At 34.3% G+C, this 27,442-nt stretch overlaps 1 protein-coding gene across 3 annotated transcripts in view; it reads left to right on the top strand.

The window, feature by feature from the left end:
- Window positions 1-27,442, top strand: part of Tbc1d19 (TBC1 domain family member 19) — a 129,631-nt gene that overhangs the window by 25,592 nt on the left and 76,597 nt on the right. For 2 of the 3 annotated variants that reach the window (XM_046423791.2, XM_046423790.2), the window contains exons 4-8: window positions 5,347-5,422; window positions 14,340-14,414; window positions 15,562-15,625; window positions 16,841-16,887; window positions 20,468-20,578. In XM_046423791.2, the coding sequence (XP_046279747.1) occupies window positions 5,347-5,422; window positions 14,340-14,414; window positions 15,562-15,625; window positions 16,841-16,887; window positions 20,468-20,578 (373 nt within the window). Of the gene's footprint in view, window positions 1-5,346; window positions 5,423-14,339; window positions 14,415-15,186; window positions 15,266-15,561; window positions 15,626-16,840; window positions 16,888-20,467; window positions 20,579-27,442 lie in introns of those variants that run through there. The other variant, XM_046423792.2, reaches the window with a different exon arrangement.

The raw sequence follows: 27,442 nt of genomic DNA, 5'->3' as shown, positions 1-27,442 counted from the left end.
CATCAGGGTCTGTTAAAACATGTACAACTATTTGCCATCACACAAAATACAAATCCAGAATGTTAGCTTTTGTAGTATTCAACATTCTATTATGAATAAATTATTTATTGAGTAACTGCCATGTGCCATGTGCCAGTACTGTGCTAGGCATTGGGGATGTAGAAAGTAAACACAATTCTGCCTTCATGGAGGTTATAGTCTTAGTTCTTATGCCTGTTGGTTTTGTTTTGTTTTGCATTTTTACTGCTATCACTTTATTTGTTTCTAATATTCTAACACTTCCACTTCTAACTTGCCCTCTCTAATCTATGATTAACTGGGAAATAAGATTACACAGCTTAACCAGACTATTTCCAGTTTTTTTTTTCCTTCTGAAATTAGAAGACACAGATGAAGGCCTGTGGACATATGCTTTAGATACACATTTTTTTCTAAATTAATATTTATTTTGCTTATTACTATCTTCCCCATTGGTTTTTGAATTCTTAAATAATATCAACTTAGGTGCTACCTATTAATTGAAGTTGACTGTGACTATACCTTTAGTGGTACTAATAATCAGAGGAATAGATATTTATCATGACAATAAGCTGCCTCTTGTGTATAATTCCAAACATTGGATAATATGAGGATGTTTTATTAATGATTGCTATTTTTGTGACAATATATTCCTGAAAGCAGTTTTGTGTGGCAGACAGCAGGGACTATCTTTTTTTTTTACCTGATAGCAGGGACTATCTTTCATTCATTATCATATTTCCAACATTCTACATGATAGAACTTTAAATAAATATTTTTGTAATAACTTGTTGGGAATTTTAAAGGAGCTCAGTAGTACTACCTTTCTTCCTCATTTTGGTTCTGAACAAATAGAAAGTTAAAAGAAAACAGAATGGCAAATGGAAGATTGAAATTATACTTTATGACTGCTAAAGATTAGGTAGGAGAGCATAGCTTAGTGCAAGAGCAAAATGAGTGCCTCACCTAAACTCTAAAACTAAATAGACTTTATATTCCAGTCAAATACCAATGTATCACTGTGAGCATGTTCAGTTTATTCTTCCCAGATTTCAACATTGGATAAAGCATTTAAATTTATCTGTAGTATAGTGAGGACCTGGAGAGAGGCTGAGAGAGTTAGGGTGATGGAGTTCTTGTTACAGAGAAAGGCATATCCTAAGTGGGATGAAGTGTCTCCCCTAACATAAGTCAGGAGAATAAAGTGGACTTAGTATATTCTGTCCCTTTTTTCATTAGCTGCAACCATTAGATGGAAAGTAAAAAGTAAAGTAGTAGTATTCATTAGGTAATACTAAATAATTGAAGCTAAACATGCATTCATGCCGAATAGGTGTGTGGAATACTTGGACTACACAGATAGGTTAGCTCTTCCCACTTCAGATTGTGTATTTTGGTTAATTATCTTTTCTGTTTATTTTAAGCAATTAGTTAAATATTTATTAACTAATCAGCGTTATAATAATGATAATTGACATTGCTGGCATGCTTATTTTGCACCGGGTGCTATGCTAAGCATTTTATATACATTGGCTTGTTAATGTAGTCTTTGTAACAAGTCTACGAAGTAGAATTTGTTATTATTACCATTTTACAGAAGAGAAAAAGGAGGCTTAGACCATATCTTAGTCTTTTTTGTGCTACTGTAACAGAATACTTGAGACTGGGTAATTTATAAGTAACAGAAATTTGTTGGCTCACAGTTCTGGGGCCTGGGAATTCCAATATCAAGGGTGGTAGCATCTGGTGAGAGCCTTCTTGCTGCATCATCACCTTATGGAAGGCACTTGGGCAAGAAAGGGCAAAAGGAAGCTAAACTCTTCCTTTTGTAAAGCCTGTGAGGGTGAAGACCTCATGGCCTAATCATTTCTCAGAGGAACTTTAATACTGTCACAAGGCAATTAAATTTCAACATGAATTTTGGAGAAAACAGACATCAAAACTTGAATAAAATCTTGGCTGAGGGATAACTCTTTCCTAGTATGCATTGGCCCTGGGTTTGATCCCCAGCAACATACAAAACCAAAACAAAACAAATGCCTTACTATGTATGTATGTATGTGTGTAAATATATGAATGTGTCTAACATATACCTATGTTATAACACAAATAGTCCACTGTTATAGCAGATAAATGTAAATGTCTACCATGCCTTAGAGAGGTATGAGTGTCAAGTAGCAAGGATCCTAAAATAGAAGCTGTTAGGATAATGGGTGCTTACACTAGACCACAAGGTTTTGAGTGAGTCTCTTCATGGCTTTCACTGAAAGAGTGCTTAAGCGGTGGACCTGGGTACCTCCAAAATTATGTGGTTCTCTTTTGCCCTCTTAGTTTTAAATGCTACCTTTTGTTTATTCTCTGAGGTAATGAGAATAATGAATGAGTAAGCTAGATAATTATTGCTTTTATGAAACTTATTTCCCCAGGGGCATACAGACTTTAAGGTGGTAATTAAGGTACAGTAAGTAAAAGAAGCACATAAGACAGGCACTTATCTAGACTTGGGGATTCCATGGTGGCTTGCCGCAATCTGGCTGGGCACAAATCACGAGCCACTGAAGCAGGAACAAACTTTATTTCTGAACGCCCCCGAATGCCACGCATGCGGCCTTCCAGGAACCACCAACCGGAAATCCCTCCTCCAGCACTTCCCCAACCAATGCGAACTCTCCAGGAATCCCCACGAGAACTCCAAAGTAGCGTGCAGAGGCGGACAGTAAAGGTCTAATATACAATTGAATCAATTCAGCATCATCTTAATGGCCTCTCAACCAATACTATTGGCAAAATACCAGGGGCCATTCCGACTCTACTGTGGCTCTCAGCAGTGGCTAACCAAAGGAAACAGTGTTCAGACTGAGATCAGGATCACTGAGCTAGAATTAGTAGAGAGAAAAAGCATTTTTGGCAGAAGGGACTAGCACTCTAGAAGTACAGAGGTAAAAAGACGGTGGCACATTAGAAGAACAAAAAAAAGTTTGTATGGCTGGATGGTAGAAGGTGAAGGGGTCTGGAAGAATCTAATATGTAGGCAGGGATGTGCTTAATTAAGACTTTGTAGACTGGATCCTACGAGGATTTGGGTCCTATGTTAAAATTTTTAGTGACAAAGATCACATTTGTATTTTACTCATTCAACAATATATTAGTTATCTAGTTATGTGCCAGACATTATATCTGACATTGGAAATACATTTGTTCATGAATAAAGAAAACATCATGCTGATTAACAGTCAAGCAAATTGGCAAGTAGATTGCCAGTAGTCTGGAAGCAGAGAAAACTGGTTAGGAACTTGCTAGATGAGGGCAAGGAAGGTATCATTGTTGCCTAAAATAAGTTTCTGTCAGTTGGTAGGGAAATATGAGGAGTATTGAGGGGGACAAGAAGCAGGAATCAAGGGTGTGATTACCTAACAAGAGTGTGTTACCTAACAACTCTTTTCTCTTCAAATTACTAAATGTAAACTCTGTGAGGGCAAAATTTTAGAGTGTTTTATTCACGTTTCTATCTCTTTTACCTTGAACACTTAGCTCTTAAGTATTTCTAAATATGAAACACTTTCTGGTTGCCTCTTGTTACTTGTATTTTTGGATAAATTTCTTTGATTATTAAATAACTTTTAAAATCTTCAGTAAAAGCTCTCAATTTTCAATCCTAAATTTTAAATCTTTTTAAATTTAGATATAATTAAACACATGCCTCTTTATTACACAATGTGAGATAATTTTAGATTATCTTGTATGTAAGATAAGCGCTACTAAGGTATCTAGAGACTCAGGGTTTTTTTTTTGGCAGGGGTTTCCCCAGAGGCCTTCACTTCTATCTCATTGCTCAGCTTTTATTTTCTCATGGCCCTTACTACTACCTGATATTATGTATTTGTTTTCATAATTATTGACTGTCTTTTTTCCTTAGAATGTCAGAGGGGTGTTTCAATTACTACCATACACTCAGTACTTAGAATGGCTCAAGTATTTATTTATTTTTAATTTTTAAATTAATTTTTAAATTTATATATGACAGTGGAATGCATTACAATTCTTGTTACTCATATAGAGCACAATTTTTCATATCTCTGGTTGTATACAAAGTATATTTACACTAATTCATGTCTTCATACATGTACCTTGGATAATAATGACCATCACATTCCACTATCATTTCTAATCGCCTGCCCCCTCCCTTCCCCTCCAACCCCTCTGCCCTATCCAGAGTTCATCTATTCTCCCATACTCACCCTCCCTACCCCAGTGTGAATCAGCCTCCTAATATCAGAGAAAACATTTGGCATTTGGCTTTTTGGGATTGGCTAACTTCACTTAGCATTATCTTTTTGAACTCCATCCATTTACCTGCAAATGCCATGATTTTATTCTCTTTTATTGCTGAGTAATATTCCATTGTGTATATATGTCACATTTTTTTTATCCATTCATCTATTGAAGGGCTTCTAGGTTGGTTCCACAGTTTAGCTATTGTGAATTGTGCTGCTATAAACATTGATGTGGCTGTGTCCCTGAAGTATGTTGTTTTTAAGTCCTTTGGGTATAGACTGAGGAGCGGGATAGCTAGATCAAATGGTAGTTCCATATCCAATTTTCCAAAAAATCTCCATACTGCTTTCTGCATTGGCTGCACCAATTTGCAGTCCCACCAGCAGTGTATGAGTATACCTTTTCCCCCACATCCTCGCCAACATCAAGTATTTATTGATTAAGTAAATATATTTTCTTTGAAAACTATATATTTTGAATGGAAAATGTAATGCTGCTTGGAAAATAGAGTTCATAATGCCATAAAATTTTCAAATTTTGTTCAATTTGTGAATTTATGTAGTATATATATATATATATATATATATATATATATATATATATATATATATATAAAACATGATTAGTATCATAAGAAGTATTTATATTACCATTTCAGTTTTTTAAAAATATATATCATTTAGACAAAGAAATTGGGAGAAATGAAATGATTTGATGTATTGATAAGTTAATGCATTTTTAACCTTAAAATTCCTCTTAATATTATGATATTTATGTGCTAAAATAGACATTTTCATGTGAGTATTTATAGAGATTATCTCAGTTTATGAATTCAGACTATCAAGCAATTTAACTTCTAAAATGATTAAAATTTTTTCATTACTAGAGCGAGAAGAATTAAAGTTTTATTAGATTTTTGCACCCCATGTAAGCACATAGAACAAATATTCTCTTTCATTTATAACATAGACTACAGAGGTAAATAACTTCTTATCAAGAGAATTAATTATCAAGAGTTCTTTATAATATTTAGCTGTTTCTTTTTGCTTGTAGGTATCCTTTACCTAGTCATCCTGCTGCACCTCCTGAACATCTCAAGGAACCTTTGGTATACATGAGGAAAGCTCAGGTTGGCTATTGTTCATTTTAATTTTATTTCTTCATGCTGAGTTATGTAATTCAGAGTAAAGTTCTCATTGATATCAGGAGTACATGTTATTCATTATATGAAAGACTGGGTAGAACCACTAAAGTGGTGTCCCTAGTGCGTGCATACTTTCTTTTTATTTTCAGTAACCAAGGATTATACCTATTTAACTCTAGTAATCCTGAAAAAAAACTGAATAGAAGAGGGGAAAGTGTACTATACTGGCCATTTAAAATATAATAAAATGATCATGTGACAATCTAGTTGTCATGTCTTATGATACTAAAAACATTAAATATGAATGAATCACATTTCCCAACTCTCTTATCTGTCCTTCACTGGGTTCACCTCCAACCTGGTTCACCTCCTTTTGTCAGAGTACTGTTCCTGAGCTGCCTTCTACATGCTAGGTAGGGCTCTCTGACAGCCATTGCTGAGGTGCTCCCTCTTAAAATATCAAACTTTAAAGTAGTGTTATTGACACTATATTTGAAATACGTTTGTTCTCACATACTAATGGATTGGCAATGACTAAGATCACTTTAAAAGAATAAAATAATTTAAATGGAAAAGCTATTAAAATCTGTTAGGATAGAAACTCAATAAATAAGCTTTATCACATTTCCCCCCAATTCTCTTATCTGTCCTTCACTGGGACAGCGTGGTCCTCCTCCTCCCTTTGGCAGGGTACTGTTCCTGAGCCTTCTTCTCCATGCTTGGTAGGGCTCTCTGGTAGCCATTGCTGAAGTGCTCCATGGGCATCACAGAGTTGTACTTCACTCTCTAGAATAGCCTTGGAATTAGATTTTTAAAAGTTTTTATTATGAAAAATTTCAAATATACTCTAAAGAAACACCCACAAATGTATCACACAGCTTCAATAATTATCATCATGATTTTGCTGCTCTTAAAAATTTTTTGCTGCTTTGAGTTACCATGTTCCGTAATAGTAGATGATAGGTACATTTTTATTTTTCAACTTTTATTTTTATTTAAAAATCCTGAAAATTAGATGGTGAAAGAAGGCAATATAAACAAAAAATGTGGAGATATTTGAGGAAATATATATATTTCTTTCTCAAGGTAGTATCTCTTAGGGTGAGATAATATTTACTTACTTATTTGTCATAAAACATAATAGTTAAATAATACACGTGTAAAAGAATTGTGTGGTCTTTGTTGCAGGGATTTAAACTCAATAAACTAAAACTATGAAAGTTGGGTCTAAATATTTTTTGGAATTTTCTAAAAGATATGAAGAAAGTATCAGTTTTAATATATCAAGTATAAGAAACAAAGGTTGGTTTTCTATCATGACTGAAGGAAGAGAAAGTGAGTCCATTCTGAAAATAATGAGTTCATTCTTAAAGTATATCATCATTTCTGATAAAAATCCATGTGAACGATAAAGGAATGTATCTTCTTTTCAGATTTACCCACTAGATTGGGGATTAACAAACTGTAGACTATGGTTCAAATTCAGCTTTCCTCCTATTTTTATAGTCCTGGAAAGCTAGGAATTTTAAAAACATTTTTAAAGGTTGAAAAATCAAAATCAAAATAATACCAAAAAAAATCTACCCTGCACAACCAACAGAGTGGCCACAATTCAAGACTGACAAGACAAATATTGATAGGGCTATGAAGTAACCTGAATTCTTACACTTTGTTGATGGGCATGTAAAACTCCCATGGTACTGCTTTAGAAATATTTTGAGAATTTATTGTGAAAATAAACACATGTGACTTTTATGAGACAGACATTTCTCTTCCTAGTTATTTACCCAAAGTAAAGGAAAGCAAGTGTCCACAAAAAGACTTGTTGAAGAACTTCCATAGAAGCTTTATTCATATGAGTTTCAAATTGGAAATGGCCCAGCTGTTCATCAGTTGGAAGAATAAATAACAAATTATATCCTTCAATTAATTGGCTATGATTGAAGAATAAATAGAAATAAACTGTTGATAGACCAATGTATCAGTAATGTATCAATGAATATCAATAATGTATTGATTCAATAAATTTGAAAACATTATTTTGGGTAAAAGAAAGTTTTACTTAAAAATATATACTTTTTTCCATTGAAATGAGGTTCTAAAATGGGGAAAAATAATCATGGTGGAAACAGAGCAATTATTGCCTCTGAGAGTTTGAGGGTGGAGATTTATTGGAAGAAATACAGAGGAATTTTCTGTGAGTGACAGACATGTTCAATGTCTTGGTAATGGTTTAGGTTGTACATGTGTTATGTATTTGCTAGACCTCATGGAAAGGCATACTTATATGTGGCATTTTGTTTTATGCAAATTTTACCTCAAGAGAAACAAAACTGAGCCAAAAATATTGAACTGTAGTTAATGATGCATGTTGAAGTATTAGGGGAAGAGTATAATAATGTCTGCAACTAACTTAGAAATGCAAGCAAAAATAAGATGAAATGTTAGGTGCAAAGAGAAATGGATAGATATTAGAAACATGAGAAAGTATTAATTGTAAAATGTTGATGGTAGAATTTAGGTCTTCTGTACATGGATGTTCACTGAAATGTTATTTTCACCTTTTATGTATATTTGGAAAGTTTTATAATAAGTTGTAAGGGGGAGAAATAATAAGTAAATTAATTTAAAAAGAATGGTGCAGGAAAATTTTAGGAATTAATACATTTTGTTGGAAAATAGTTATATTCATTCATTTGCAATTGTCTATAGTTGCGTTTACAATATGGCAGAGTTAAGTAGTTCTAATCATGACCTTGAGCCTGCAAAGTCTAAAATATTTACTATTTGCCTTTTTATAGAAGGTCTGCCAACCCCTGCACTAAATTATTCATTAAATAATAAATATTCATTAAAAAGCAGTGACTGTGCTTTTTGCACTCAGCATCTAGCATAGTGCCTAGACCACAGAACACTCTCAAAAATGTTTGTTGAATTTATTCTTTAACCATGGTCATATGATTTTTATTATTGATGCTGACCTTGATCACCTGGCTGAGGTAGTATTTTGTGAGTTTTCTCCACTGCAATATCCATACCCCCTACCTTTCTACACTGTATTCTTTGGATGAAAGTCACTGTGTATAATCCGTATGGTCATATGAATTAATCTCTTCTTCCAGTTAGTGTATGCCTATCTTCCTGTGTTTGTTCTCCATGGGGCATCCAGTTCTTTAGTTTCCTGTTCCCTTGGGCAGTTCTCTTCTCAATGAAAACTATTTAGTCTGGACTTCACGATGCCATTCATTCCATCATGTTCTCTCTTGCACTTCATAACCTCTTACTCTACTTTGTTTGCTGTTCTAGTCCTCAGACTAAGGCCACTTCTGTTGTCTTCTTTTCTCCCAAACTATTGACTACTTTAGGGGAAAATCACATAATTATGTGTTAATCATTAGTCTAAATTCATGTTTTTTTTTAACTTTCAGTGGATTCTTCGTGCTGCCTGCTAATGCTTTTTCATTCTTTATTTAATATCTGCTTTATATTTAGATTTTCTAAAACCTTCCCATACCTGGGTGGCTCCCATTTCTATCACTGTCTCACTCATTTTTAGCATTTGCCATTTACTTTATTAAGAATATTCAGGAGCTGGAGTTGTGGCTCAGTGGTAGAGCACTTGCCTGGCATGTGTGAGGCCCTGGGTTCGATCCTCAGCACTGAATATAAACAAACAAATAAATAAATAAAATTTAAAAATCCATTTACAACTAAAAATTTTTTTAAAAAAGAATATTCAGGTTGTTTTATTCAAGTCTCCACAGCTTCCCTCTTTTTTACTGCCACATCTCTTTTTGCTCCATTCCTCTGAAATGAACTATCTGCTTAAATGTGAGATTAAGCTCAACATTTCTAAAACTGAGCTTATTTTGTTCTTAAAGTGAGCATCTCTTCCTAACCTCCCTATTTCTATTAATAGATAACCATCAGTATTACAATAATTCAGACTGAAATACCTTTGATCTCTGTTTCTTTTATGCAAATAGCCACAAAGTTTGATAAATTATTTCCTATAGTCTTATAGTCTGCTCTTTCTTTTCATTGCCATATATTGATGATGATGATGATAATGTTGGTATTGATGATTTCTATTGAGTGCTTACTTTTTTCAGACATTGTGCTTTAATCTTTGTTATTCTTGTACTTTTCAACTTTCAATCTATCTTCTCTTGTCATCTCCTTAGATACTCTTAATATTATTACCTTGAATTACAAGAAGATGAACCCTTATAACATATCTCACTGCCTTTTAATATGTCTTCAGTGAATCCAAATTGCTTAACAAATGAAATTCTTTCTCCAAAGCCGAGCACTTAAGAATTTTTACTATCTGTCCCCAGCTTCCCTTTCCATATTGTCAATCTCTGCTATCTTATAACTGTCCTGTGTACCTATCCTAATGATTCTTTCTCTTTCCCTTTTGCAGTAACACTTTCAGTATTTTGTTTTCCTGTCCTGGAAAGCCCTTTGTGCTTACTTGCATTATGAAAATTCATCTATTTTGTGAGAACCAGCTCAGATGGCATCCCTTTTTGATTTACTGTGTAATCTTACTCTCGGACTTTTTTATTCTCTTATCATTTTATAGCTCTCCTTTAACAGTTGCATTCTTTAGTAATTTCTGCTACATCTTTCTGACTTTTGTTTTATTTCTTTTCAAAGAATTAACAGTTTAAAGGAGTTTAGTGAGTTTGTGTTGTTATCAGTAAATGAGTTTGCTGTTTCTTCTATCCATTATTACAATATTTAATTTTAAAAATATTTACTGAATTCCTACTGAGTAGAAGACACTATCTTGTAAAGATTTAGATATAAATTAGACACAAATTCTGCATTTAGGTAACTATATGTTTTTTAATTGAAATAAGACTTGTACACAAGTAGCTGAAATACAAGGTAGAAAGTGCTATGTGATAAAAAGGAAGTGCCCAGGAAGTCTTGTAGCAGAACTGGAAAGGACAGGGTAAGGGTGTTTTCTTAACAGGTTGTTCTTTGCTCTTTGTAATAAGAAAAAGAAAAAAAAAAAAAAACAATGTTGACTTTGATCACCTGACTGAGGTAGTGTTTGTGAGTTTTCTCTACTATAATATTAATTTTGCCCCCTCCTCTTTCCACACTATGCTCTGGATGGAAATCACTATGTACAGCCCACACCTAAGGAGTGGGACATTTTGTTCCACTTCCTTGAGGAAAGAATATCTACATAAATTATTTGGAATTTCTTTGTATAAGTTGTCTCTTTTCCCTCATTTATTTGTTTAATCATTTATTTATATCAGTATAGAGTTATGGCTTGCTTCATTTATTTATTTATTTTTATGGAGCTGGGAATAGAACCCAGGGCCTTGTTCATGTTAGGCAAGTGCTCTACCATTGAGATACACCTGCAGTCTAGACACATGGATATTTATTTTATACTTCAGATTTTAATCCAGTACCACTTTATTTTGATGCTTACAATTAATTTGGCATGTTAAAGCAAGATCAGAGTTCTGCTGTGAAGAATGCTGTTTATTTTTATTTATTTCAGTGTTATTCAAAGTTGTATGATCTTAAAACCCTATTTCCATGTAAAATACATTGGGGATGTTTCAAAGAAAGTAGTATTTGAAGAAACTGAAGTATGATGTTTATAAATGCATGAATTTTCTTGTGAACGAATACTAGTCAGCATATAGAGCTCTAATTATTTGCCACTTACCATTTTGGTGCTTTACAAGTACCCACTTCTTTAATATTCATGACAACTCTGTGAGGCAAGTCATTATCAATTCAGTAACATTAGCAAAAATGAGAATCTTGTTATTTATATATTACTTTAGTTCTTATTCCCTTTCTAACTGGTCTTTCTGCCTTCTGTATTGTCACCCCATTTCTTAAAATTTTCAAGACTTTCAAGATAGAGTTTTTCAACTTTACTGTAGCTTACAAGGCAATAAACGGTCTTGTGCGTCTTTACTATTTCAGTGTCATTTCTTGTCTTCTCACACTGTCCATCCATCCCTTCCATTCATCTTGTCATTCTCTTCTCTCAAATAGTGTGTAATCTCCTTCATTTGCTCCAGCAGAACTTTTGCTTATACCATTGCTTCTACCTGAAACTGCCTCCCCTCAATCCCATATATTTCTGGATAACTTACATCATTTAGGTTATCAGGTGAGAGGACAGTTTCTTTAGGAAGGTTCTCTAACTCCCAAATCTCAGATACTCAGGTTTTCCTGTGTCTCTCATCTTCTGCCCAGTGCTTCCACACCACAATATTTCAATTATTTATATTGTCACATAAATTCTGTGGTCTCTATTTTCACCACTGTGTCTCTGGCTCAGTGCATGGATCATGGGAGGTGCTCAATGGATATTTCAGTAAATTATGGTTTAATTAATAATTAATTAAACAAAATATAGAAAATGTACCCTACTATAAAATATTCATACAGTTTAAATTTCACTTCTAAAATATTACATAAAGGAAACAATCAGAAACATTGAAATTTATGTTCATGATCATAGTAAGGAATCTATCCAGTCCAAACTCTGGCAGGTATTCATCTCTGATCTTCTTTCACTTGATGATTTCTGGGACTGGGGAACACCTGATTTCATTGAGTTAAGTCTTATTGTGGTTAAAACTTTCTACTTGTTGGAATGCTTTGTTCTCATATTAAATGGTCGTATGTTCTTTATAACCTTTACTCACTGGTCCTAGTTTTATGCTTTGTAGGTATTCGTTATGTTAATAAGTGAGTCCATGAGTGAAGAAGACATGAACGAATCCACTTAATAACAATTTGAGTTCTTGAGGGAACCTAAAGTATGATCTAGCTTGAAAGCAGTCACTTGCTTCTGCATCTTGGATTTCCCCTTATTGTCAGGAAATCCTATTCCTGTTTATGATATCTATGGAAATGACTCCATTGGTAACCCCAGACTTTGATGAAAATGACTCCTCTGACCTTCTAACTGAGATTCTTGCAAGGAGTACCTTGTAAAAGTCTTGACCACCTTTTCATTATCTTATAGATATGGGACAGGAAATGGAGAAGACATGGCCAACCACTGGGATCTCTTTTTTTATTATTTAAAAAAGGATTTTCAAGAAAGTGGTATGAGTTCCATTGACAACCAGAAGTTTTGTTATATCTAGCTTCTTGTTTCTTTGCTCATTCTTTTATGTTCTTTCTGTGGTTTATGGCATATAGACTGATATATTTCTTAGGAACTTTTTATGACTCACCTCTTGATATTTGTGTATCAGTCTTATCTCCTCCCACCTCCACCATAAAGCAATGTGTTTCTTAGTGAAACAAATGCTGTTTTATCAATCTTTAGTGACATGTATTTAATTGGTGTCCAGTAAATATTTGTCAAATCAATGACTTTTCATTATTTGAAAAGTCAGATATTATATATTATTTACTCTCATTCTAGCTATAAAAAGCCCAGGTTTTCTAAATTGAACATCTTTTTTCCTCTTGTCTTCCCTAATTTTTAGTTGGGTTCTTTCTTTTGTTGTGAATTTTGTCTTAGTTCCTGTTTCTCTTGTGGATCAAAGAAAAAACGATAAAGATTTGATCAGCATTTCTTCAGTTCTTAAGTCTTTCTCATTCTGTTCTCATGTGTTTCTTTTTACGTTTCCTCATTTGTAAAATGAGGGTAAAGAAACACATTTTATATATTTAATAAAATAATATATGTAAGCACAAGTAAATTATATAGCCATTTTCTCCTCTCTTTCCCATTTAGAACTTTCTTCTGATGTCTAATTTGTTTCTAGTATATTTTTTTCTTTTAACTGTTTTCACTATGTATAATATCTAATGTTAAATGTAAAGTGGTAAATCAAAATTCTTAATACAGTGGAAGATCCACTTAGTAGAACTGTGATAAGTCACTTAAAAATGTACTTTATAATTTTAGTGTTAGGGTTAGGGGATCCTGGATTTAAAAAAAACTATGTGTTTGGAACAACTGGAAAATTTTGAATGGACTAAATATTAGACAATATTATGAAATATTGCTAATATTTTAGGAGTAATAACAGTATTGTGGTTTGTAGAAGAAGGTCTTTATTCTAAGAATATGAACTCTTAACATATTTAGGGGTGTTTAGAAAAATTACAGTGTAATAGCTGTACATTTTTGTTTTAATAGGTTGTTATTGGGATTCGTTAAGTATCATACATTTACAGAATAATTAAACTTAATTTACTCTTTTATTATCTGCATTTTCCCTAATGATGTTTATCATCCTATGATTTATTGGCATTTTAAAATTTATCCACATTTCTATTCTCAACTAGAATGTCAGTTCTTTGAGGACGGAGACTTTCTGTTAATCACTGCTGTGTTAGCTTCCCATTACTATAAAAAAGTAACTCAGATGACTAACTTATAAAGACAAAAGGTTTATTTTGATACATGGTTTTAGAGGTTTCAGTCCATGATTGAGTAGACTCAGTGCTTTTAGGTCTCTGGGAGGGTTGCTGAAGAACATGTTGCAGGGAGCATATGCCAGAGTGAAACTGCTCACCTCATATCCAGGAAGCAAAAGTAGAGGTTCCGCAGCCCCCAACAAAGCCATGACTCAGTTACCTAAGGACCTACACTTGGCCCCACCTCTCACAAGCTCTACCACTTCTCAGTTGTGCCACCCTGGGAACCAAGTCTTTAATACTTTGGGAGACATTTAATATTCAAGTTGTAGCACTGCTTAATTCATAGTACTAAGGATACCTGATACATAGTAAGCAATAATCAGTATTTGTTGAGTGAACTTACGAATAAGGTTAACAATCTCAACCAGCTTTACCATTTCTGTGTAATTCATAATAACTTTAATATTTTTGATTAGTTCCAGTGTTATTAATGAAAAATAATAATGAATTATTCCTTATATTTTAGGGAAGTTGGGAAAAAAGAATTTTGAAGAGTTTAAATAGTATGTGCACTGAACTGAGTATCCCATTGGCACGAAAGGTACTTTTTAACATTTTTATACTTAAGTATTTTATTGTGAATTAATTACAAAAAAGAATGATGAAATTGTATAACTATTAGGTACATTATTCCTTTTTAACTAGTATATTAGCTTGTTTTAAAATAAAAATCTGTAAATGCCAATCATTTGGGTATATTCTATATAGATTTCTATTATGAATGCTTAATGATTATTCTAACATACCTTTTTTGAGAATAAGTAGAAATGTGTAATTTATAGTATAGATTATTTAGTCATTTAGCTATAAAAATTATGAGCATACTTAAAAGATTTTAATTACCTTTCATCTCCTTACATTTTGGCTAATTCAGCACAGTAGTCATAATCTTGAATTGGAGATGGAGTTTAGGCATACTATGATCTTGTAATAGGCAATGTAGTAGTAATATAGGAAATGAAAAGAAAAATTTATCATCTCTTTGCAGAACTAGAATTCCCCTTAGATCTAATACTCAATATTAATCTGTCACTCTGGGCTTTGGTGGGTAGAGATGGGAAAGAAGAGAAAGATCATGTGGCACATTCTAGATTCTACATAGCTGTCCACAAATAAGAGAAAATGTTTCCCTTCATTTTATTCACCCTACCTACTATTTATCCCTGTGGTTGACAGATATAGTGGATATTCTTTTGATAATATCCCAAGACAAGCCACTGAAGGCACCAGAACGGTGGTGTAAAAAAAGAATAAATTTATATGAAAAACTGTCTAAATATGTAGTATTGTATAATATACTGTCTTTCATATAGGAAGATGATGCTACTGACTCACAGTCACACTCTCTTGGCCAGTCCCCCTTGCGATGCATTTCTGAGATTGCTGGATGGGGTAAGAGATGTAGTACGTGGCTGAGGAGCAGTTTTTATTTGTGAAATTTACTGGCCAGTACAAATCATTTATCTTCTTTTCTTGGACTCATTAGCACCTTGAGACTAGATATAATGTAATAGTTAAATAATTAATTTAAGTATAATTCCAAAAAGTTTCATCATATTTAATAAGATTATTTTTCCTTCTGTTATGGTAGATTATTGAATTTTTAAATAAGTTGTTGATTCTTATTTTTAAACTGCATTGCTAAGTTTCAGAAATAAAACCAATGTGAAATTTACTACCTTTTTTAGAGACCAGTTGGAGAACAAAAAGAACTTCTCAATAAATGGAATGAAATGGGAACTGATGAACCAGGTACATGAAGAATTTTCTTCAAAATGGAGTAATGGGAAAAGAATTGTCTTCCTCACTATGATTCCAGAATAACACAATAAGTAATACTCTTGAAGGATAACAACTTTTCCTCCCCACTGATTTTTCTGTCATCTGTTTTGTTTGCTTATACTCCTACTTTGCAATTTAAGAATTCCTAACTTTGATCTGTGTTTTCCGTTATTTTGAGGCTATTTAAGTTGGTTATCCTTTTTAAAAGTAACATTTTAAAACATTTTTACAAAAGAGTAAACAAAATTTACTGATTCCCAAGACTCTTATCTTTTAATTAAGGTAAAAATTGTTTACCATTTTTGTTGGTGCATTCTAATTATACATAATAATACAATTCATTATGTCATATTTGTGTAAGCATATAATTTGATCAGTCTCATTCCCCTGTACCTTCCCTTTCTCTCTCTTCTCCCTTACCCTCATCTGCTTGCTCTACTGATTTCCCTTTTATTTTTTTATTATTTTAGTGCATTATATATATGTATATGAAAACTGTATTCATTATGGTGTTTTTGTACTTAGATATAGCATAATTTGTTAGATGTCATTCTTCAATACTTCCCCATACCTTTCTCTCCATCCCCTTCCTCTTCTCTATCAGTTTCCCTTCTATTTTTATGAGATCAAATCAAGGTAAAAATTGTGTAACAACTGTACTTCATTTATTATGATAAATGAATACCTATAATTGTACAGACAGACAAATACATATTCATTCTCCTGCCCTCCCTCTACTGCTTTAAAAAAAAAAGTCAAGGCAATAGGGTAAGAAATAAGTGTCTTAATAGAGGAAGCGGTGCACAATTAGAATTGAAAAGGGTAACAGCTCAATATAACTAGAGGAATTCAGTAATAATGCATTGTTTATATTCCAAGTACTTGGAGAATTCCCATATAGAACCTTTATATTACAATGACAATGTTTTGTTAACTCACTTCTAAATAATTTATTTTAATTTATCCAAGAGACTTAATTTTTTCTGTAATATGCCATTTAGGCTGGAAGGAGAGAGATTGTATTCATTTTTTTATCCCAATATTTAACACAATGTATGACAAATAATCAGTACTCAGCAAGCATTTGAATTGATCTGTTTGCACAGAAACATAGGAAAGAGACATTTATTACTACTAAGATTTCATATATTAACTGAAATTTTGTTTTAATCTGTCTTATTCTAGATTTAAGCCTTTTCCGACCTGTATATGCACCTAAGGATTTTCTTGAGGTAGGTTCAGTTGGATAATTATACATACACAGATGAAGGAATAATGTGAGAGAAATGATAATGTAAAAATATCTCCAGGCAGAGAAATCACCCTGTACAATATCCTAGAACCACTGAAAGAGTGGAATGGCATCAGAGTTGTGTTTGGATTGCTCCTTGAAAATATATTGGAATATGGAAAGATTAGAGGCAGATAAATTAAGTAGGAAGATTTTACTTAACAAATAGTGATTATAAATCATGTAGCCTGCAGCCTGCACATACAGGTATTCAGTACATCTTTTCTTTCTTTATTCCTTCCCTATTTTAGGAGTACAGGGAAGGAAAGTATGAGGGGTCAACTGAAAAAACAGCATTGGAAATGGAAAGAATTTAACAGATTTGAAGAAGATTTTAAGGAAGATTTAGGAACTGAGTAGACATGGGACTATGATAAAAAGAAATGATAATGCCTCCCATTGTCTAGATTGGGTAGTTGGGCAGAGGTATTCGCTTGGGATGGAGAATATAGGAGGAGGGACATGTCCATTAGTGAAGATGAGTGTAGTTAAGTTTGAGAGGTATAGCAAACATCCAAGTGAAACTCAGTGAGCAATGGAAACTCGTTGTTTTAATTCACCCAAGTTTAATTCTACTCTTTCTCTTGGATCTTGCATGTAATACTGTCAGTTTTACCTTTAAAATGATATCCAGTTCTTGTCATCACTACTACTGCCACCTCCAGCCTATCATCTTTCATTTGGACTATGTAGTAGTGACCTAACTGGCCACTACTTGTCCACCTAGAATCTGTTCTTAGCACAACTTTCAAATGAAATTTAAATGCAATTCAGAACTGGTCACTCTTCTGGTATTCAGTGGCTTCCCATCTTATTCTACATAAAATCCAAAGTTATGACAGTGGCCCAAAACACCCTCTTTAATCTGATGCTCCATCATATCTCTGAGTTTATTTTGTTACTTTTCCTCCTGATTTGTTCTATTCCAGTCACGTTAGCCTCATTGCTTTCCCTCAACTTCCTTCCAAATCCCCCCCCCCCCCAACTTGTTCCTTCATTCCTCTTATCTTTGCTTAAATATCACCTCGGCAAAGCACCCCCTAACTCCCTGGTTGGATTTCTTTATGTCTTTCCAGCTTTTTCTATACAGCAATTATCATTATGTAACCCATTCTTTCTTTATTTTGCTTATTGGCTGCTTTCTACCATAACAATGGAAGGTTGGATGGAGGTTTTCTTTCTGTTTTGTTCATTGCTGCAACAATTACACAGTGTCAAGGAATTGACAACAAGCACAGGACTTCATAGGGTCACCCCATTAGACTTTTTTGCAGCAAGAGTAAACACAAAGAAACTTACATTTCCAGCAGCGTTCCATCTGTCCTTTGTTAGTTGCATAACATATGCTTGTTCTTTGGTTATAAAATATCAAGATCATGAGGGCTATCTTGGTCTGTTACATCAGGGACAAGTTTTTCAAGAGGGTCTTTTATACCCCCATTGGTTAAATCAGGTGCCAAATTTTTTTTTCAAAATATAACATAAGCAAGCAAATATGGAATATTTCCAGGGGAGGTGTGGACATTAAATAGCCCATTACAGACGATTAGTTAGTGTATTTCTTCTCATCTTGACTAACGAACGGGTCACATTACGAGATTTACAAGTATCCCTGGAGGTAAGAACAAAGCTACCACAAACCAGTTATGAATTAATTCTAACCTTAACTGCTCTGTCACCAACAGGAAGAATAGTGCTTAGCACATGGTTACTTAAGGACTGGAATTTCATGTAATTTTTACAAAGATAACTTTGTAATAGCTTATAACATCTTGTTTCCTTGAGGACTGTTGCTGAATTTGTTCTTTTATTAGTCATACTGAGATATTTTTCTTTAATTCAATAATATTTTCTTAATTATATCTGCATTTCTAATATTTTCTCTTTTCTGTTATCCATATATTCAGTTTCTTCTCCACTTGCTGTTTTCTGCTTGGGAATTGTCGTGCAGTATAATTTTTTATTTATGTAATTAGGCTAAAGTTGTGCTGTTCTATACTTATGTACATTCAACATTGTTTGTTAAAACAAACACCATTGATATTTCCAATTTTGATATAATATTTATAATTTTAGAAAAGTCATTTGGCCTCATAACTCATTCCATTTTATCAGCCATCAGTTACCAACTCCTTTTGCCTTCTTCAGATATCATGGTATTCTATCATTATAATCTCCTCCACTGGACTTTTCGTGGTTTCTTTTCCTCAACAGTCTCAGTTAAAAATATTTTTAGGTTATTATTATTCTGTCCAGAAAAATATATGTTGTTAGAAAAATAACAAAACATTACTAAAGATGGGACTGGGGTTGTGGCTCAGTGGTAGAGAGCTTGCCTCTCATGTGTGAAGCACTGGGTTTGATTCTCAGCACTTCGTATAAATCAATGAATAAAATAAAAGTCCATCAAAAACTAAAAAAAAAATATTTTAAAAAAGTTACCAAAGAATAAATTTATCTACATATCCTCACATAGCAGTAACCATATTGTTAGTATACTTTTTATTATTTTTTAATTTTTTTGGCACTGGAATTGAACTCAGGGATACTTTACCACTGAGTTGCATCCCCAGAACTTTTAATTTTGAGAACTAGTAATATTATAAACATTTTTCATAGCCATTATATAAATGGAAGCCTATTAGGCTATATTTTATTATATGAATTAACCTTAATTTACTTAAGTAATCTCCTCTAATACGATATTTAAGTTGTCTCATATTCTTCTGTTATAATAGTGCTTTTTTTTTTTTTTTAAAGAGAGAGAGAGAATGAGAATTTCAATATTTATTTTTCAGTTTTTGGCAGACACAACATCTTTGTTTGTATGTGGTGCTGAGGATCGAACCTGGGCAGCACGCATGCCAGGCGGGCACGCTACCACTTGAGCCACATCCCCAGCCCTATAATAGTGCTTTATTAATAGTCTTTCATTGTCCAAATTTCATATGGAATGCACTGCTTGAAATTTCATATTCATATTCCATACTCGCAGAAGTAAGATTACTAGATTTTAAAGGATATACAAATATCTAAGATGATTTTTATCTGCAAACTTTTGAAAGCTGTAACGGTCTTTTTTCTTAGCTGTGCTTTTGAAATTTCTCCTTTTGTTTTTGTTTGTTTTGTTGGATTTGGTTTAGAGGAGATACCCTGCAATGTTATTCTACCATCTTCCTCAAAATCTTATCAATTTCTGTTTTTAAAAGTCTTGGAGTTCATTCTAAAAATTTTTCTGGTAACTACTTCCATGTTATAATCAATTTTTATTTTCTTCACCATCAAAAGATTTTATTTCTAACTAAATTCTTAACTTTTTAATTTTATAAAGTAGATCATTAATTAGGATATTAAAACCATTTTTAAAGCATATTTATGGTATTGTATTTTAATATTTCAATACAATTTTAAAATGTGATTAAAATATATGTATAACTCCAAACAGTTTTTAATTTTTTACTGATGTACCAAGAATATCACTGCTTGACAATTAACCAATTTTGTTGGATTTGTTTTTAAAGGTATTAATTAATCTTCGCAACCCAAATTATGAAAATGGTGATTCTCTTAGTTTCAGGACTCATTTGGGTTTAATCCAAGTTCCTCTGAAAGTAAAAGACATTCCTGAATTGGTAAGTATAGGCATTTTAAAATAAGTTAATGCACTTTAGAAGACAGCCATTAGAAAAATATTATATTGCAGCATGTGTCTAAGGTAATAGAGTAATGTACTCATTAAACAAATTAATAAAAGTAACATTTCTTTTTTATTGCAAATATGTACATAGACAAAGTGGGTTGCTTTTCTTGTAGAACTCAAAGTGAGTTTACATTGATCTATAAGTGCTTTTGCTTATTTCTTATTTTAATAAACAACATAGATTTATAAGACAGTTTATGGAGATTCAGGTTCCTGTTTTATGGCTATAAAAATGATTGAAACAAATAGTGAGTTTTATAAAATTATTTTTAAGCAACTAAATTTTATTTAATTTAACCAACTTCATGGAGCTTGTAACATGGTGAGGCACTGAAGGAAACAGGGAAATAAGGATGAATTAGAGACTGCCATTGCTCTGGAGACCATCACATTTAAGAGAGAGGTATTAGCTTTAAAATGAAATATAGGGCTGGGCGCAGTGGCTCATGCCTGTAATCCCAGCTGAGGCAAGAGGATCGGGAGTTTAAAGTCAGCCCAACTCAGTGAGACCCTTTCTCTAAATAAAATACAAAATAGGACTGGGAATGTGGTTCAGTGGCCCAGTGCCCGGAGTTCAATCCCTGGTACCCCCCTGCACCACCAAAAAAAATGAAATATAGGGAGATGGTAGAGTTAATGTATTTTCACTCCTTCTTCATTAATCACCCCCAAACCAATAAGGAGTACAGAATGTAAATACTATCTGTGGTGAAATAGGAAACACCTTAGAACTCTGTGCTTTAGTGTTTTAAAGGAGAGCTCATATTAGGGGAAAGGCCAAACCTGAATACCTCCAGAAGATGAAAAATGTGGATGAGAGGTCTCCGTAATCAATTCAATCTTTTAACTACAAATCCGCCATTTTGTGCTCAGCTTTATTATTTCTAGAACTGGACCCTGTAAGCACTTTCCCCTTATCAGCTGGCCTAATGTTAGTCTTTGTCAATAGAAAGTTCTAGAAAGACACTGTTGGGATGTAATATGAGGAAAGAGCCTCCCTTCGTGGTTCCTGTGTGCAGAAACCAACCGATAAGCATACAAGAGGCCCAGTAATACTCTTTCAGCAGCACTCAGCAGCCCAGCTCCTGAGACTATATTTTTGTGTTGTTGTTGTTCTGCCCCTTTTGGGCACCACCCTCTGTTTCTGTGGCAGCCACTTCCTCTTCATAAATGTCTAAATCTTGGCTTTGAGGACTGCTGAGTTCTTTTTTTTTTTTTTTTAATTTTTTATTGTTGGTTGTTCAAAACATTACATAGTTCTTGACATATCACTGCTGAGTTCTTAATTCCTTCTTTGTTTACTCTCATTCAACTGAGATGTCATAGTTTCTGCATTTACTAATTCTGTTTTTCCTTCTTCACATTTCATTACTGGTTTTATAACTAAACATTGACTTATACAAGAAGGAAAATAATTTTCTCCATAGAACTTGGAAGGGCTCAGGAATCAGACACTATGTGTCACAGAGGCCATGGTGATCCAGAGGACTGAAAATGGAGAAGTATGTGGAAGTCTGGGTCAAGAAGACATAGACTCCAAGATTCCAACCCCTGTGCATAGTTAGGTAACTCTTTCCCCACAGGAGATCAGAAGTATATTCACCAGACACAGAATCAGAAAGGCTGTAAACTCAGAAACCGTAGACATAGACAGGGCAAGTATCAGGCATGGAAAACAGAGGGATTAAAAAATATTCTGCCAAATAGTGAGAATAATACACTTATCCCTATTACCACTACTGTGCCTTTCCCATCCTCCACCGTCTCTAGAATACCAGAGAAAAGACTAACATATGTAAAGAACCCTTACAAAAAACAGACTGGCTGGCTATACAGTTGCCTCATGGTGAAGCCCAGCTCACTGTATGTCTAATCCTTGAAGACTGAGCTTCCAGGCAGTTTTTTATTGCCTTATTTCTAAATATGAATGAACAACCTTGGATCCCTAGACATTTGAACTCTTCTAATTTGAAAGACAGAGACCAAAACTAAATCCAAGAAAGAAACTCCCAAAACAAAACTGAAAAACCAAGAAAAACCAATTTAGGAAATGATTATTAATAGGTATTTCAGGTTTGGGTTTATGTTCACACAGGATGTAATTGGCCATAACTTGATTCACTTAAATTTGTGGAATGATATAGGACAGGAAACGTATCCCGTTAGCATACCAGCACACCATGATCAAATACATCACTGAGAGTCCTTAAGCCATCCAGGAGCTATTTCCCAGCCCCCACAAAGAAATACACACAATTGGAAGTGACAAAGCATATAGGAACAACATAAGGAAGTCTTATACACAATAGAAACCATTTCTCATGATGCACAGGGGCATAGCTTCCAGGACTTCTCAAAGGGCACCACACAGGGCAGCTAGGGCCTGTGTTTTCCAGTAATTTTTTTTTTTTTTTTTAGATTTTATTTTTTACAGTGCTGAGAATTGAAACAAGAGCCTTGTGCATGTTAGTCAAGTGCTCTACCCCTAAACCACAACCATAGTCCTCCCCCCAAACTTAGTACTATAACTGGCATTGCTCTGAGCATTTTTTGGTAACCCAGTACATTTTTAGGGAAATACTGCTGGGAGAAGGTAAACTGAAGGTCATCTTGATATGGACATTTCTTCCTGATAGAAAACTTTAAAGAAACTTAATATTCTCAGATAAGAGCAGATATTACTCATGAATTTTAAAAAAGAATTTCATTAAAATAAAATAACAAAACTAAAATTAAATAATGAACGAACTTTTTGGAATAGGAGCATGACATATAAAACAAAAATTGGTATGAGGACATGGGTTGAAAAAGTGGCAGGAAGGAGCTAGGCAGTGAGTCCTGATCTCCTCACAACACAGAAAATGGGCACTGAAAGAAAAGTAGAATTGAGAGGTGGGTGACAAAGTAAATGCTCTAAGACTGAATATTACAAAGTATGAGAACTGGAGAGACCTAAAGATTAGTTACCAGAGTAGAAGGTAAATGCAGAGTTCCTAGTCCCAAACCTGAAGTGGGGAGAAGCAACAGAGAAAGAGGGTGCAAAAAATCTCTTAAGCTCACCCACTAAAACACATTTGGAAAGGCAGATAAAATTTAAAGTGTGACAGGAACAGCAGGGTTCTTAAAACAGAGCAAACAGGGGCTAGAGTTGTAGCTCAATGGTAGAGCCCTTGCTTAAAACGTGTGAGGCACTGGGTTCCATCCTTAGCACCACATAAAAATAAGTAAACAAAATAAAAACACTGTGTCCATCTATAACTAAAAATTTTTTTCTTTTTAAATTTTTAAAATTTTATTATTTTTATTATATATGACAGAATGCATTACAATTCTTAATACTCATATAGAGCATAATTTTTCATATCTCTGGTTGTGTACAAAGTATATTCACACCAATCCATGTCTTCATACATATACTTTGGATAATAATGATCATCACATTCTACCATCATTTCTAATTCCATGCCCCCTCCCTTCCCCTCCCGCCCCTCCACCCTGTCTAGAGTTTATCTATTACTCCCAAACTCCCTCTCCCTATCCCACTATGAATCAGCCTCCTTATATCAAAGAAAACATTCCACACTTGTTTTGGGGGGTTTGGCTAACTTCACTTAGCATTATCTTCTCTGACTCCATCCATTTACCTGCCATGATTTTATTCTCTCTTTTTTTTATTTAAAGAGGTTTTTAAAAATTATTTATTATTTTTAATTGATTTTTAAAAAATGACAGTGGAATGCATTACAATTTTTATTACACATATATACCACAATTTTTCATATCTCTGTATATAAAGTATGTTGACACCCAATTCGGGTCTTTATGCATGTACTTTCGATAATGATGTCTATCACATTCCACCATCATTTCTAACCCCATGCCCCCTCCTTTTCCTTCCCATCCCTCTTCCCTATCTAGAATTCATCTATTTCTCCCATGCTCCCCATCCCTACCCCACTATGAGTCAGCCTCCTTATATCAGAGAAAACATTCGACCTTTTTTGGGTGGGGATTGGCTAACTTCACTTAGCATTATCTTCCTCAGTGCCATCCATTTACCTGCAAATGCTATGATTTTATTCTCTTTTATTGCTGAGTAAAATTCTATTGTGTATAAATGCCACATTTTTTTTTTATCCATTCATCCACTGAAAGGCATCTAGGTTGGCTCCACAGTTTAGCTATTGTGAATTGTGCTGCTATAAACATTAATGTGGCTGTGTCCCTGTAGTATGCTGTTTTTAAGTCCTTTGGGTATAGACTAAGGAGAGGGATAGCTGAGTCTAATGGTGGTTCCATTCCCAGATTTCCAAGGAATCTCCATACTGCTTTCCATATTGGCTACAGCAATTTGCAGTCCCACCAGCAGTGTATGAATGTACCTGTTTTCCCACATTCTTGCCAACACTTATTGTTGTTTGTCTTCATAATAGCTGCCATTCTGACTGGAGTGAGATGATATCTTAGAGTAGTTTTGATTTTCATTTCTCTAATTGCTAAGAGATGCTGAGCATTTTTTCATATATTTGTTGATTGATTGTGTATCCTCTTCTGAGAAGTGTCTGTTCAGGTCCTTGGCCCATTTATTGATTGGGTTATTTGGTTATTTGGTGCTTAGCTTTTTGAGTTCTTTATATACCTAGAGATTAGTGCTCTATCTGATGGGTGAAGGGTAAAAATTTGCTCCCAGGATGTAGGCTTTCTGTTCACCTCACAGATTGTTTCTTTTGCTGAGAAGAAACTTTTTAGTTTGATTCCATCCCATTTATTGACTCCTGGTTTTAACTCTTGTGCTATAGGAGTCTTATTAAGGAAGTTGGGGCCTAATCCCAAATGATGAAGATTAGGGCCTACTTTTTCTTCTATTAGATGCAGAGTCTCTGGTTTAATTCCTAGGTCCTTTATTCATTTTAAATTAAGTTTTGTGCATGGTGAGAGATATGGGTTTAATTTCATTTTGTTGCATATGGATTTCCAGTTTTCCCAGCACCATTTGTTGAAGATGTTATCTTTTCTCCCGTGCATGTTTTTGGCACCTTTGTCTAATATAAGATAATTGTAATTTTGTGGGTTAGTCTCTGTGTCCTCTATTCTGTACCATTGGTCTACCAGTTTGTTTAGTGCCAGTACCATGCTGTTTTTGTTACTATTGCTCTGTAGTATAGTTTAAGGTCTGGTATAATGATGCCTCCTGCTTCACTCTTCCTGCTAAGGATTGCTTTAGCTATTCTGGGACTCTTTTTCTCCCAGATGAATTTTATGGTTGCTTTTTCTATTTCTATGAGGAGTGCCATTGAGATTTTGATCAGAATTGCATTAAATCTGTATAGTGCTTTGGGTAGTATGGTCATTTTGATAATATCAATTCTGCCTATCCAAGAGCAAGTCTCCAAGGTCGTCTTTGATTTCTCTCTTTAGGGTTTTGTAGTTTTCATTGTATTGATCTTTCATCTCTTTCTTTAAGTTGATTCCCAAGTTTTTTGTTTGTTTGTTTGTTTTGAGGTAATTGTGAATGATATAGTTTTCCTCATTTCCTTCTCAGTGGATTTGTCACTGATATACAGAAAGTTTTTTTTTTTTTAGTTAAAAAAAAAAAAGCAAAAAAAAAAACAGAGCACAGCTTAAAACCAAATCATGAAAAGAAACCTGAGCCAGGGGTCTGCAGCCATCTTACGGAGCCCTCAGTCAGCCAGTCACCCCCTTAAATCAGCATGGGATCTTCCCACTCCCAGATAGCTATAAATTAAGTGAGAGGGAAATCCCCTGCAGTGGGCCCCCTTAAGAATTTGTCCAAAAAGAAATTCTAGAAGCACCACTTTTAGCCAAAAATCACTGAAAACCTCCTTTTTCCTTCCCACAAATAAGGGAAATGGGCTGACAAGGGTCTGTGCTGGGAAGTATACTGAGTCCTGCTTAGTCTCCGAGACCAAAGCACTGAGCAGCCTGTACTCAACTCAGAGACAGCAGCTAAGCAGCTTAGTCCCCAAGCAGGAGAAAACAGATTGACCAGGACTTCATGAGCCCTGATCACTGGAAGCCTAGGGACTGTCCCTGGGATCGCATGGCTATTCTAGAGGGAAGTTCTCTAGAGACCCAGTTCCTGGATGGTGACAGCCACAGACAGAAGGCTGCTAGAAGAAGTTCCCTAAATAACCCAGGAAACTTAAGCAGAAGATACAGTTACCAGAGTCTAGGCAACAGGAAGTGATTGCTCCCAGCCTTAACTGGTACCCCAGCCTGACCCGTGGTCACAACTGGTAAGTGAAAGGGCATTGTTTGGATACTGTCAGGACCTTGCATCAGTTATAGTTTTTTGGTTTTTTTTTTTAAATTTTTTATTGTTGGCTGTTTTTTTTTTTTAATCAGTTATAGTTAATAGAGGAAATCAGTGCCTGTTTTAGTCAGCTTTTTCACTGCTGTGATTAAATATCCAACAAAAACAATTATAGAGGTGGAAAAGTTTATTTGTGGGTTCACAGTTTCAGAGGGCTTTGTCTATAGAAGGCCGGCTCTAGGTAAGGTAGAACATCATGGCAGAAGACTGTGGCAGAGGGAAACAGCCCACATGTTGATGAAGAAGCAGAGAAAGTCCTCTTGCCAGATACAAATATATACCCAAAGCCATGCCCCCGTTCCCACTTCTTCCAGCCATACCCTACCAGTTTAGTTACTACTCAGTTTTTAATCCCTACCCGGGGATTAATTCACTGATTGGGTTAAGACTCTTACAACCTAATCATTTCTCCTCTGAACCTTCTTGTACTGTCTCATATGTGAGCTTTTGGGGGACACCTCA

Source organism: Marmota monax, unplaced genomic scaffold, assembly GCF_021218885.2.
Source record: "Marmota monax isolate L192 unplaced genomic scaffold, Marmota_monax_Labrador192_F-V1.1 WCK01_AAM20220418_F8-fsc00009, whole genome shotgun sequence".
Lineage (NCBI taxonomy): Eukaryota > Metazoa > Chordata > Mammalia > Rodentia > Sciuridae > Marmota > Marmota monax.
Note: the sequence above shows the minus strand (reverse complement) of the source record. Positions and strands in the feature narration are given on the sequence as shown.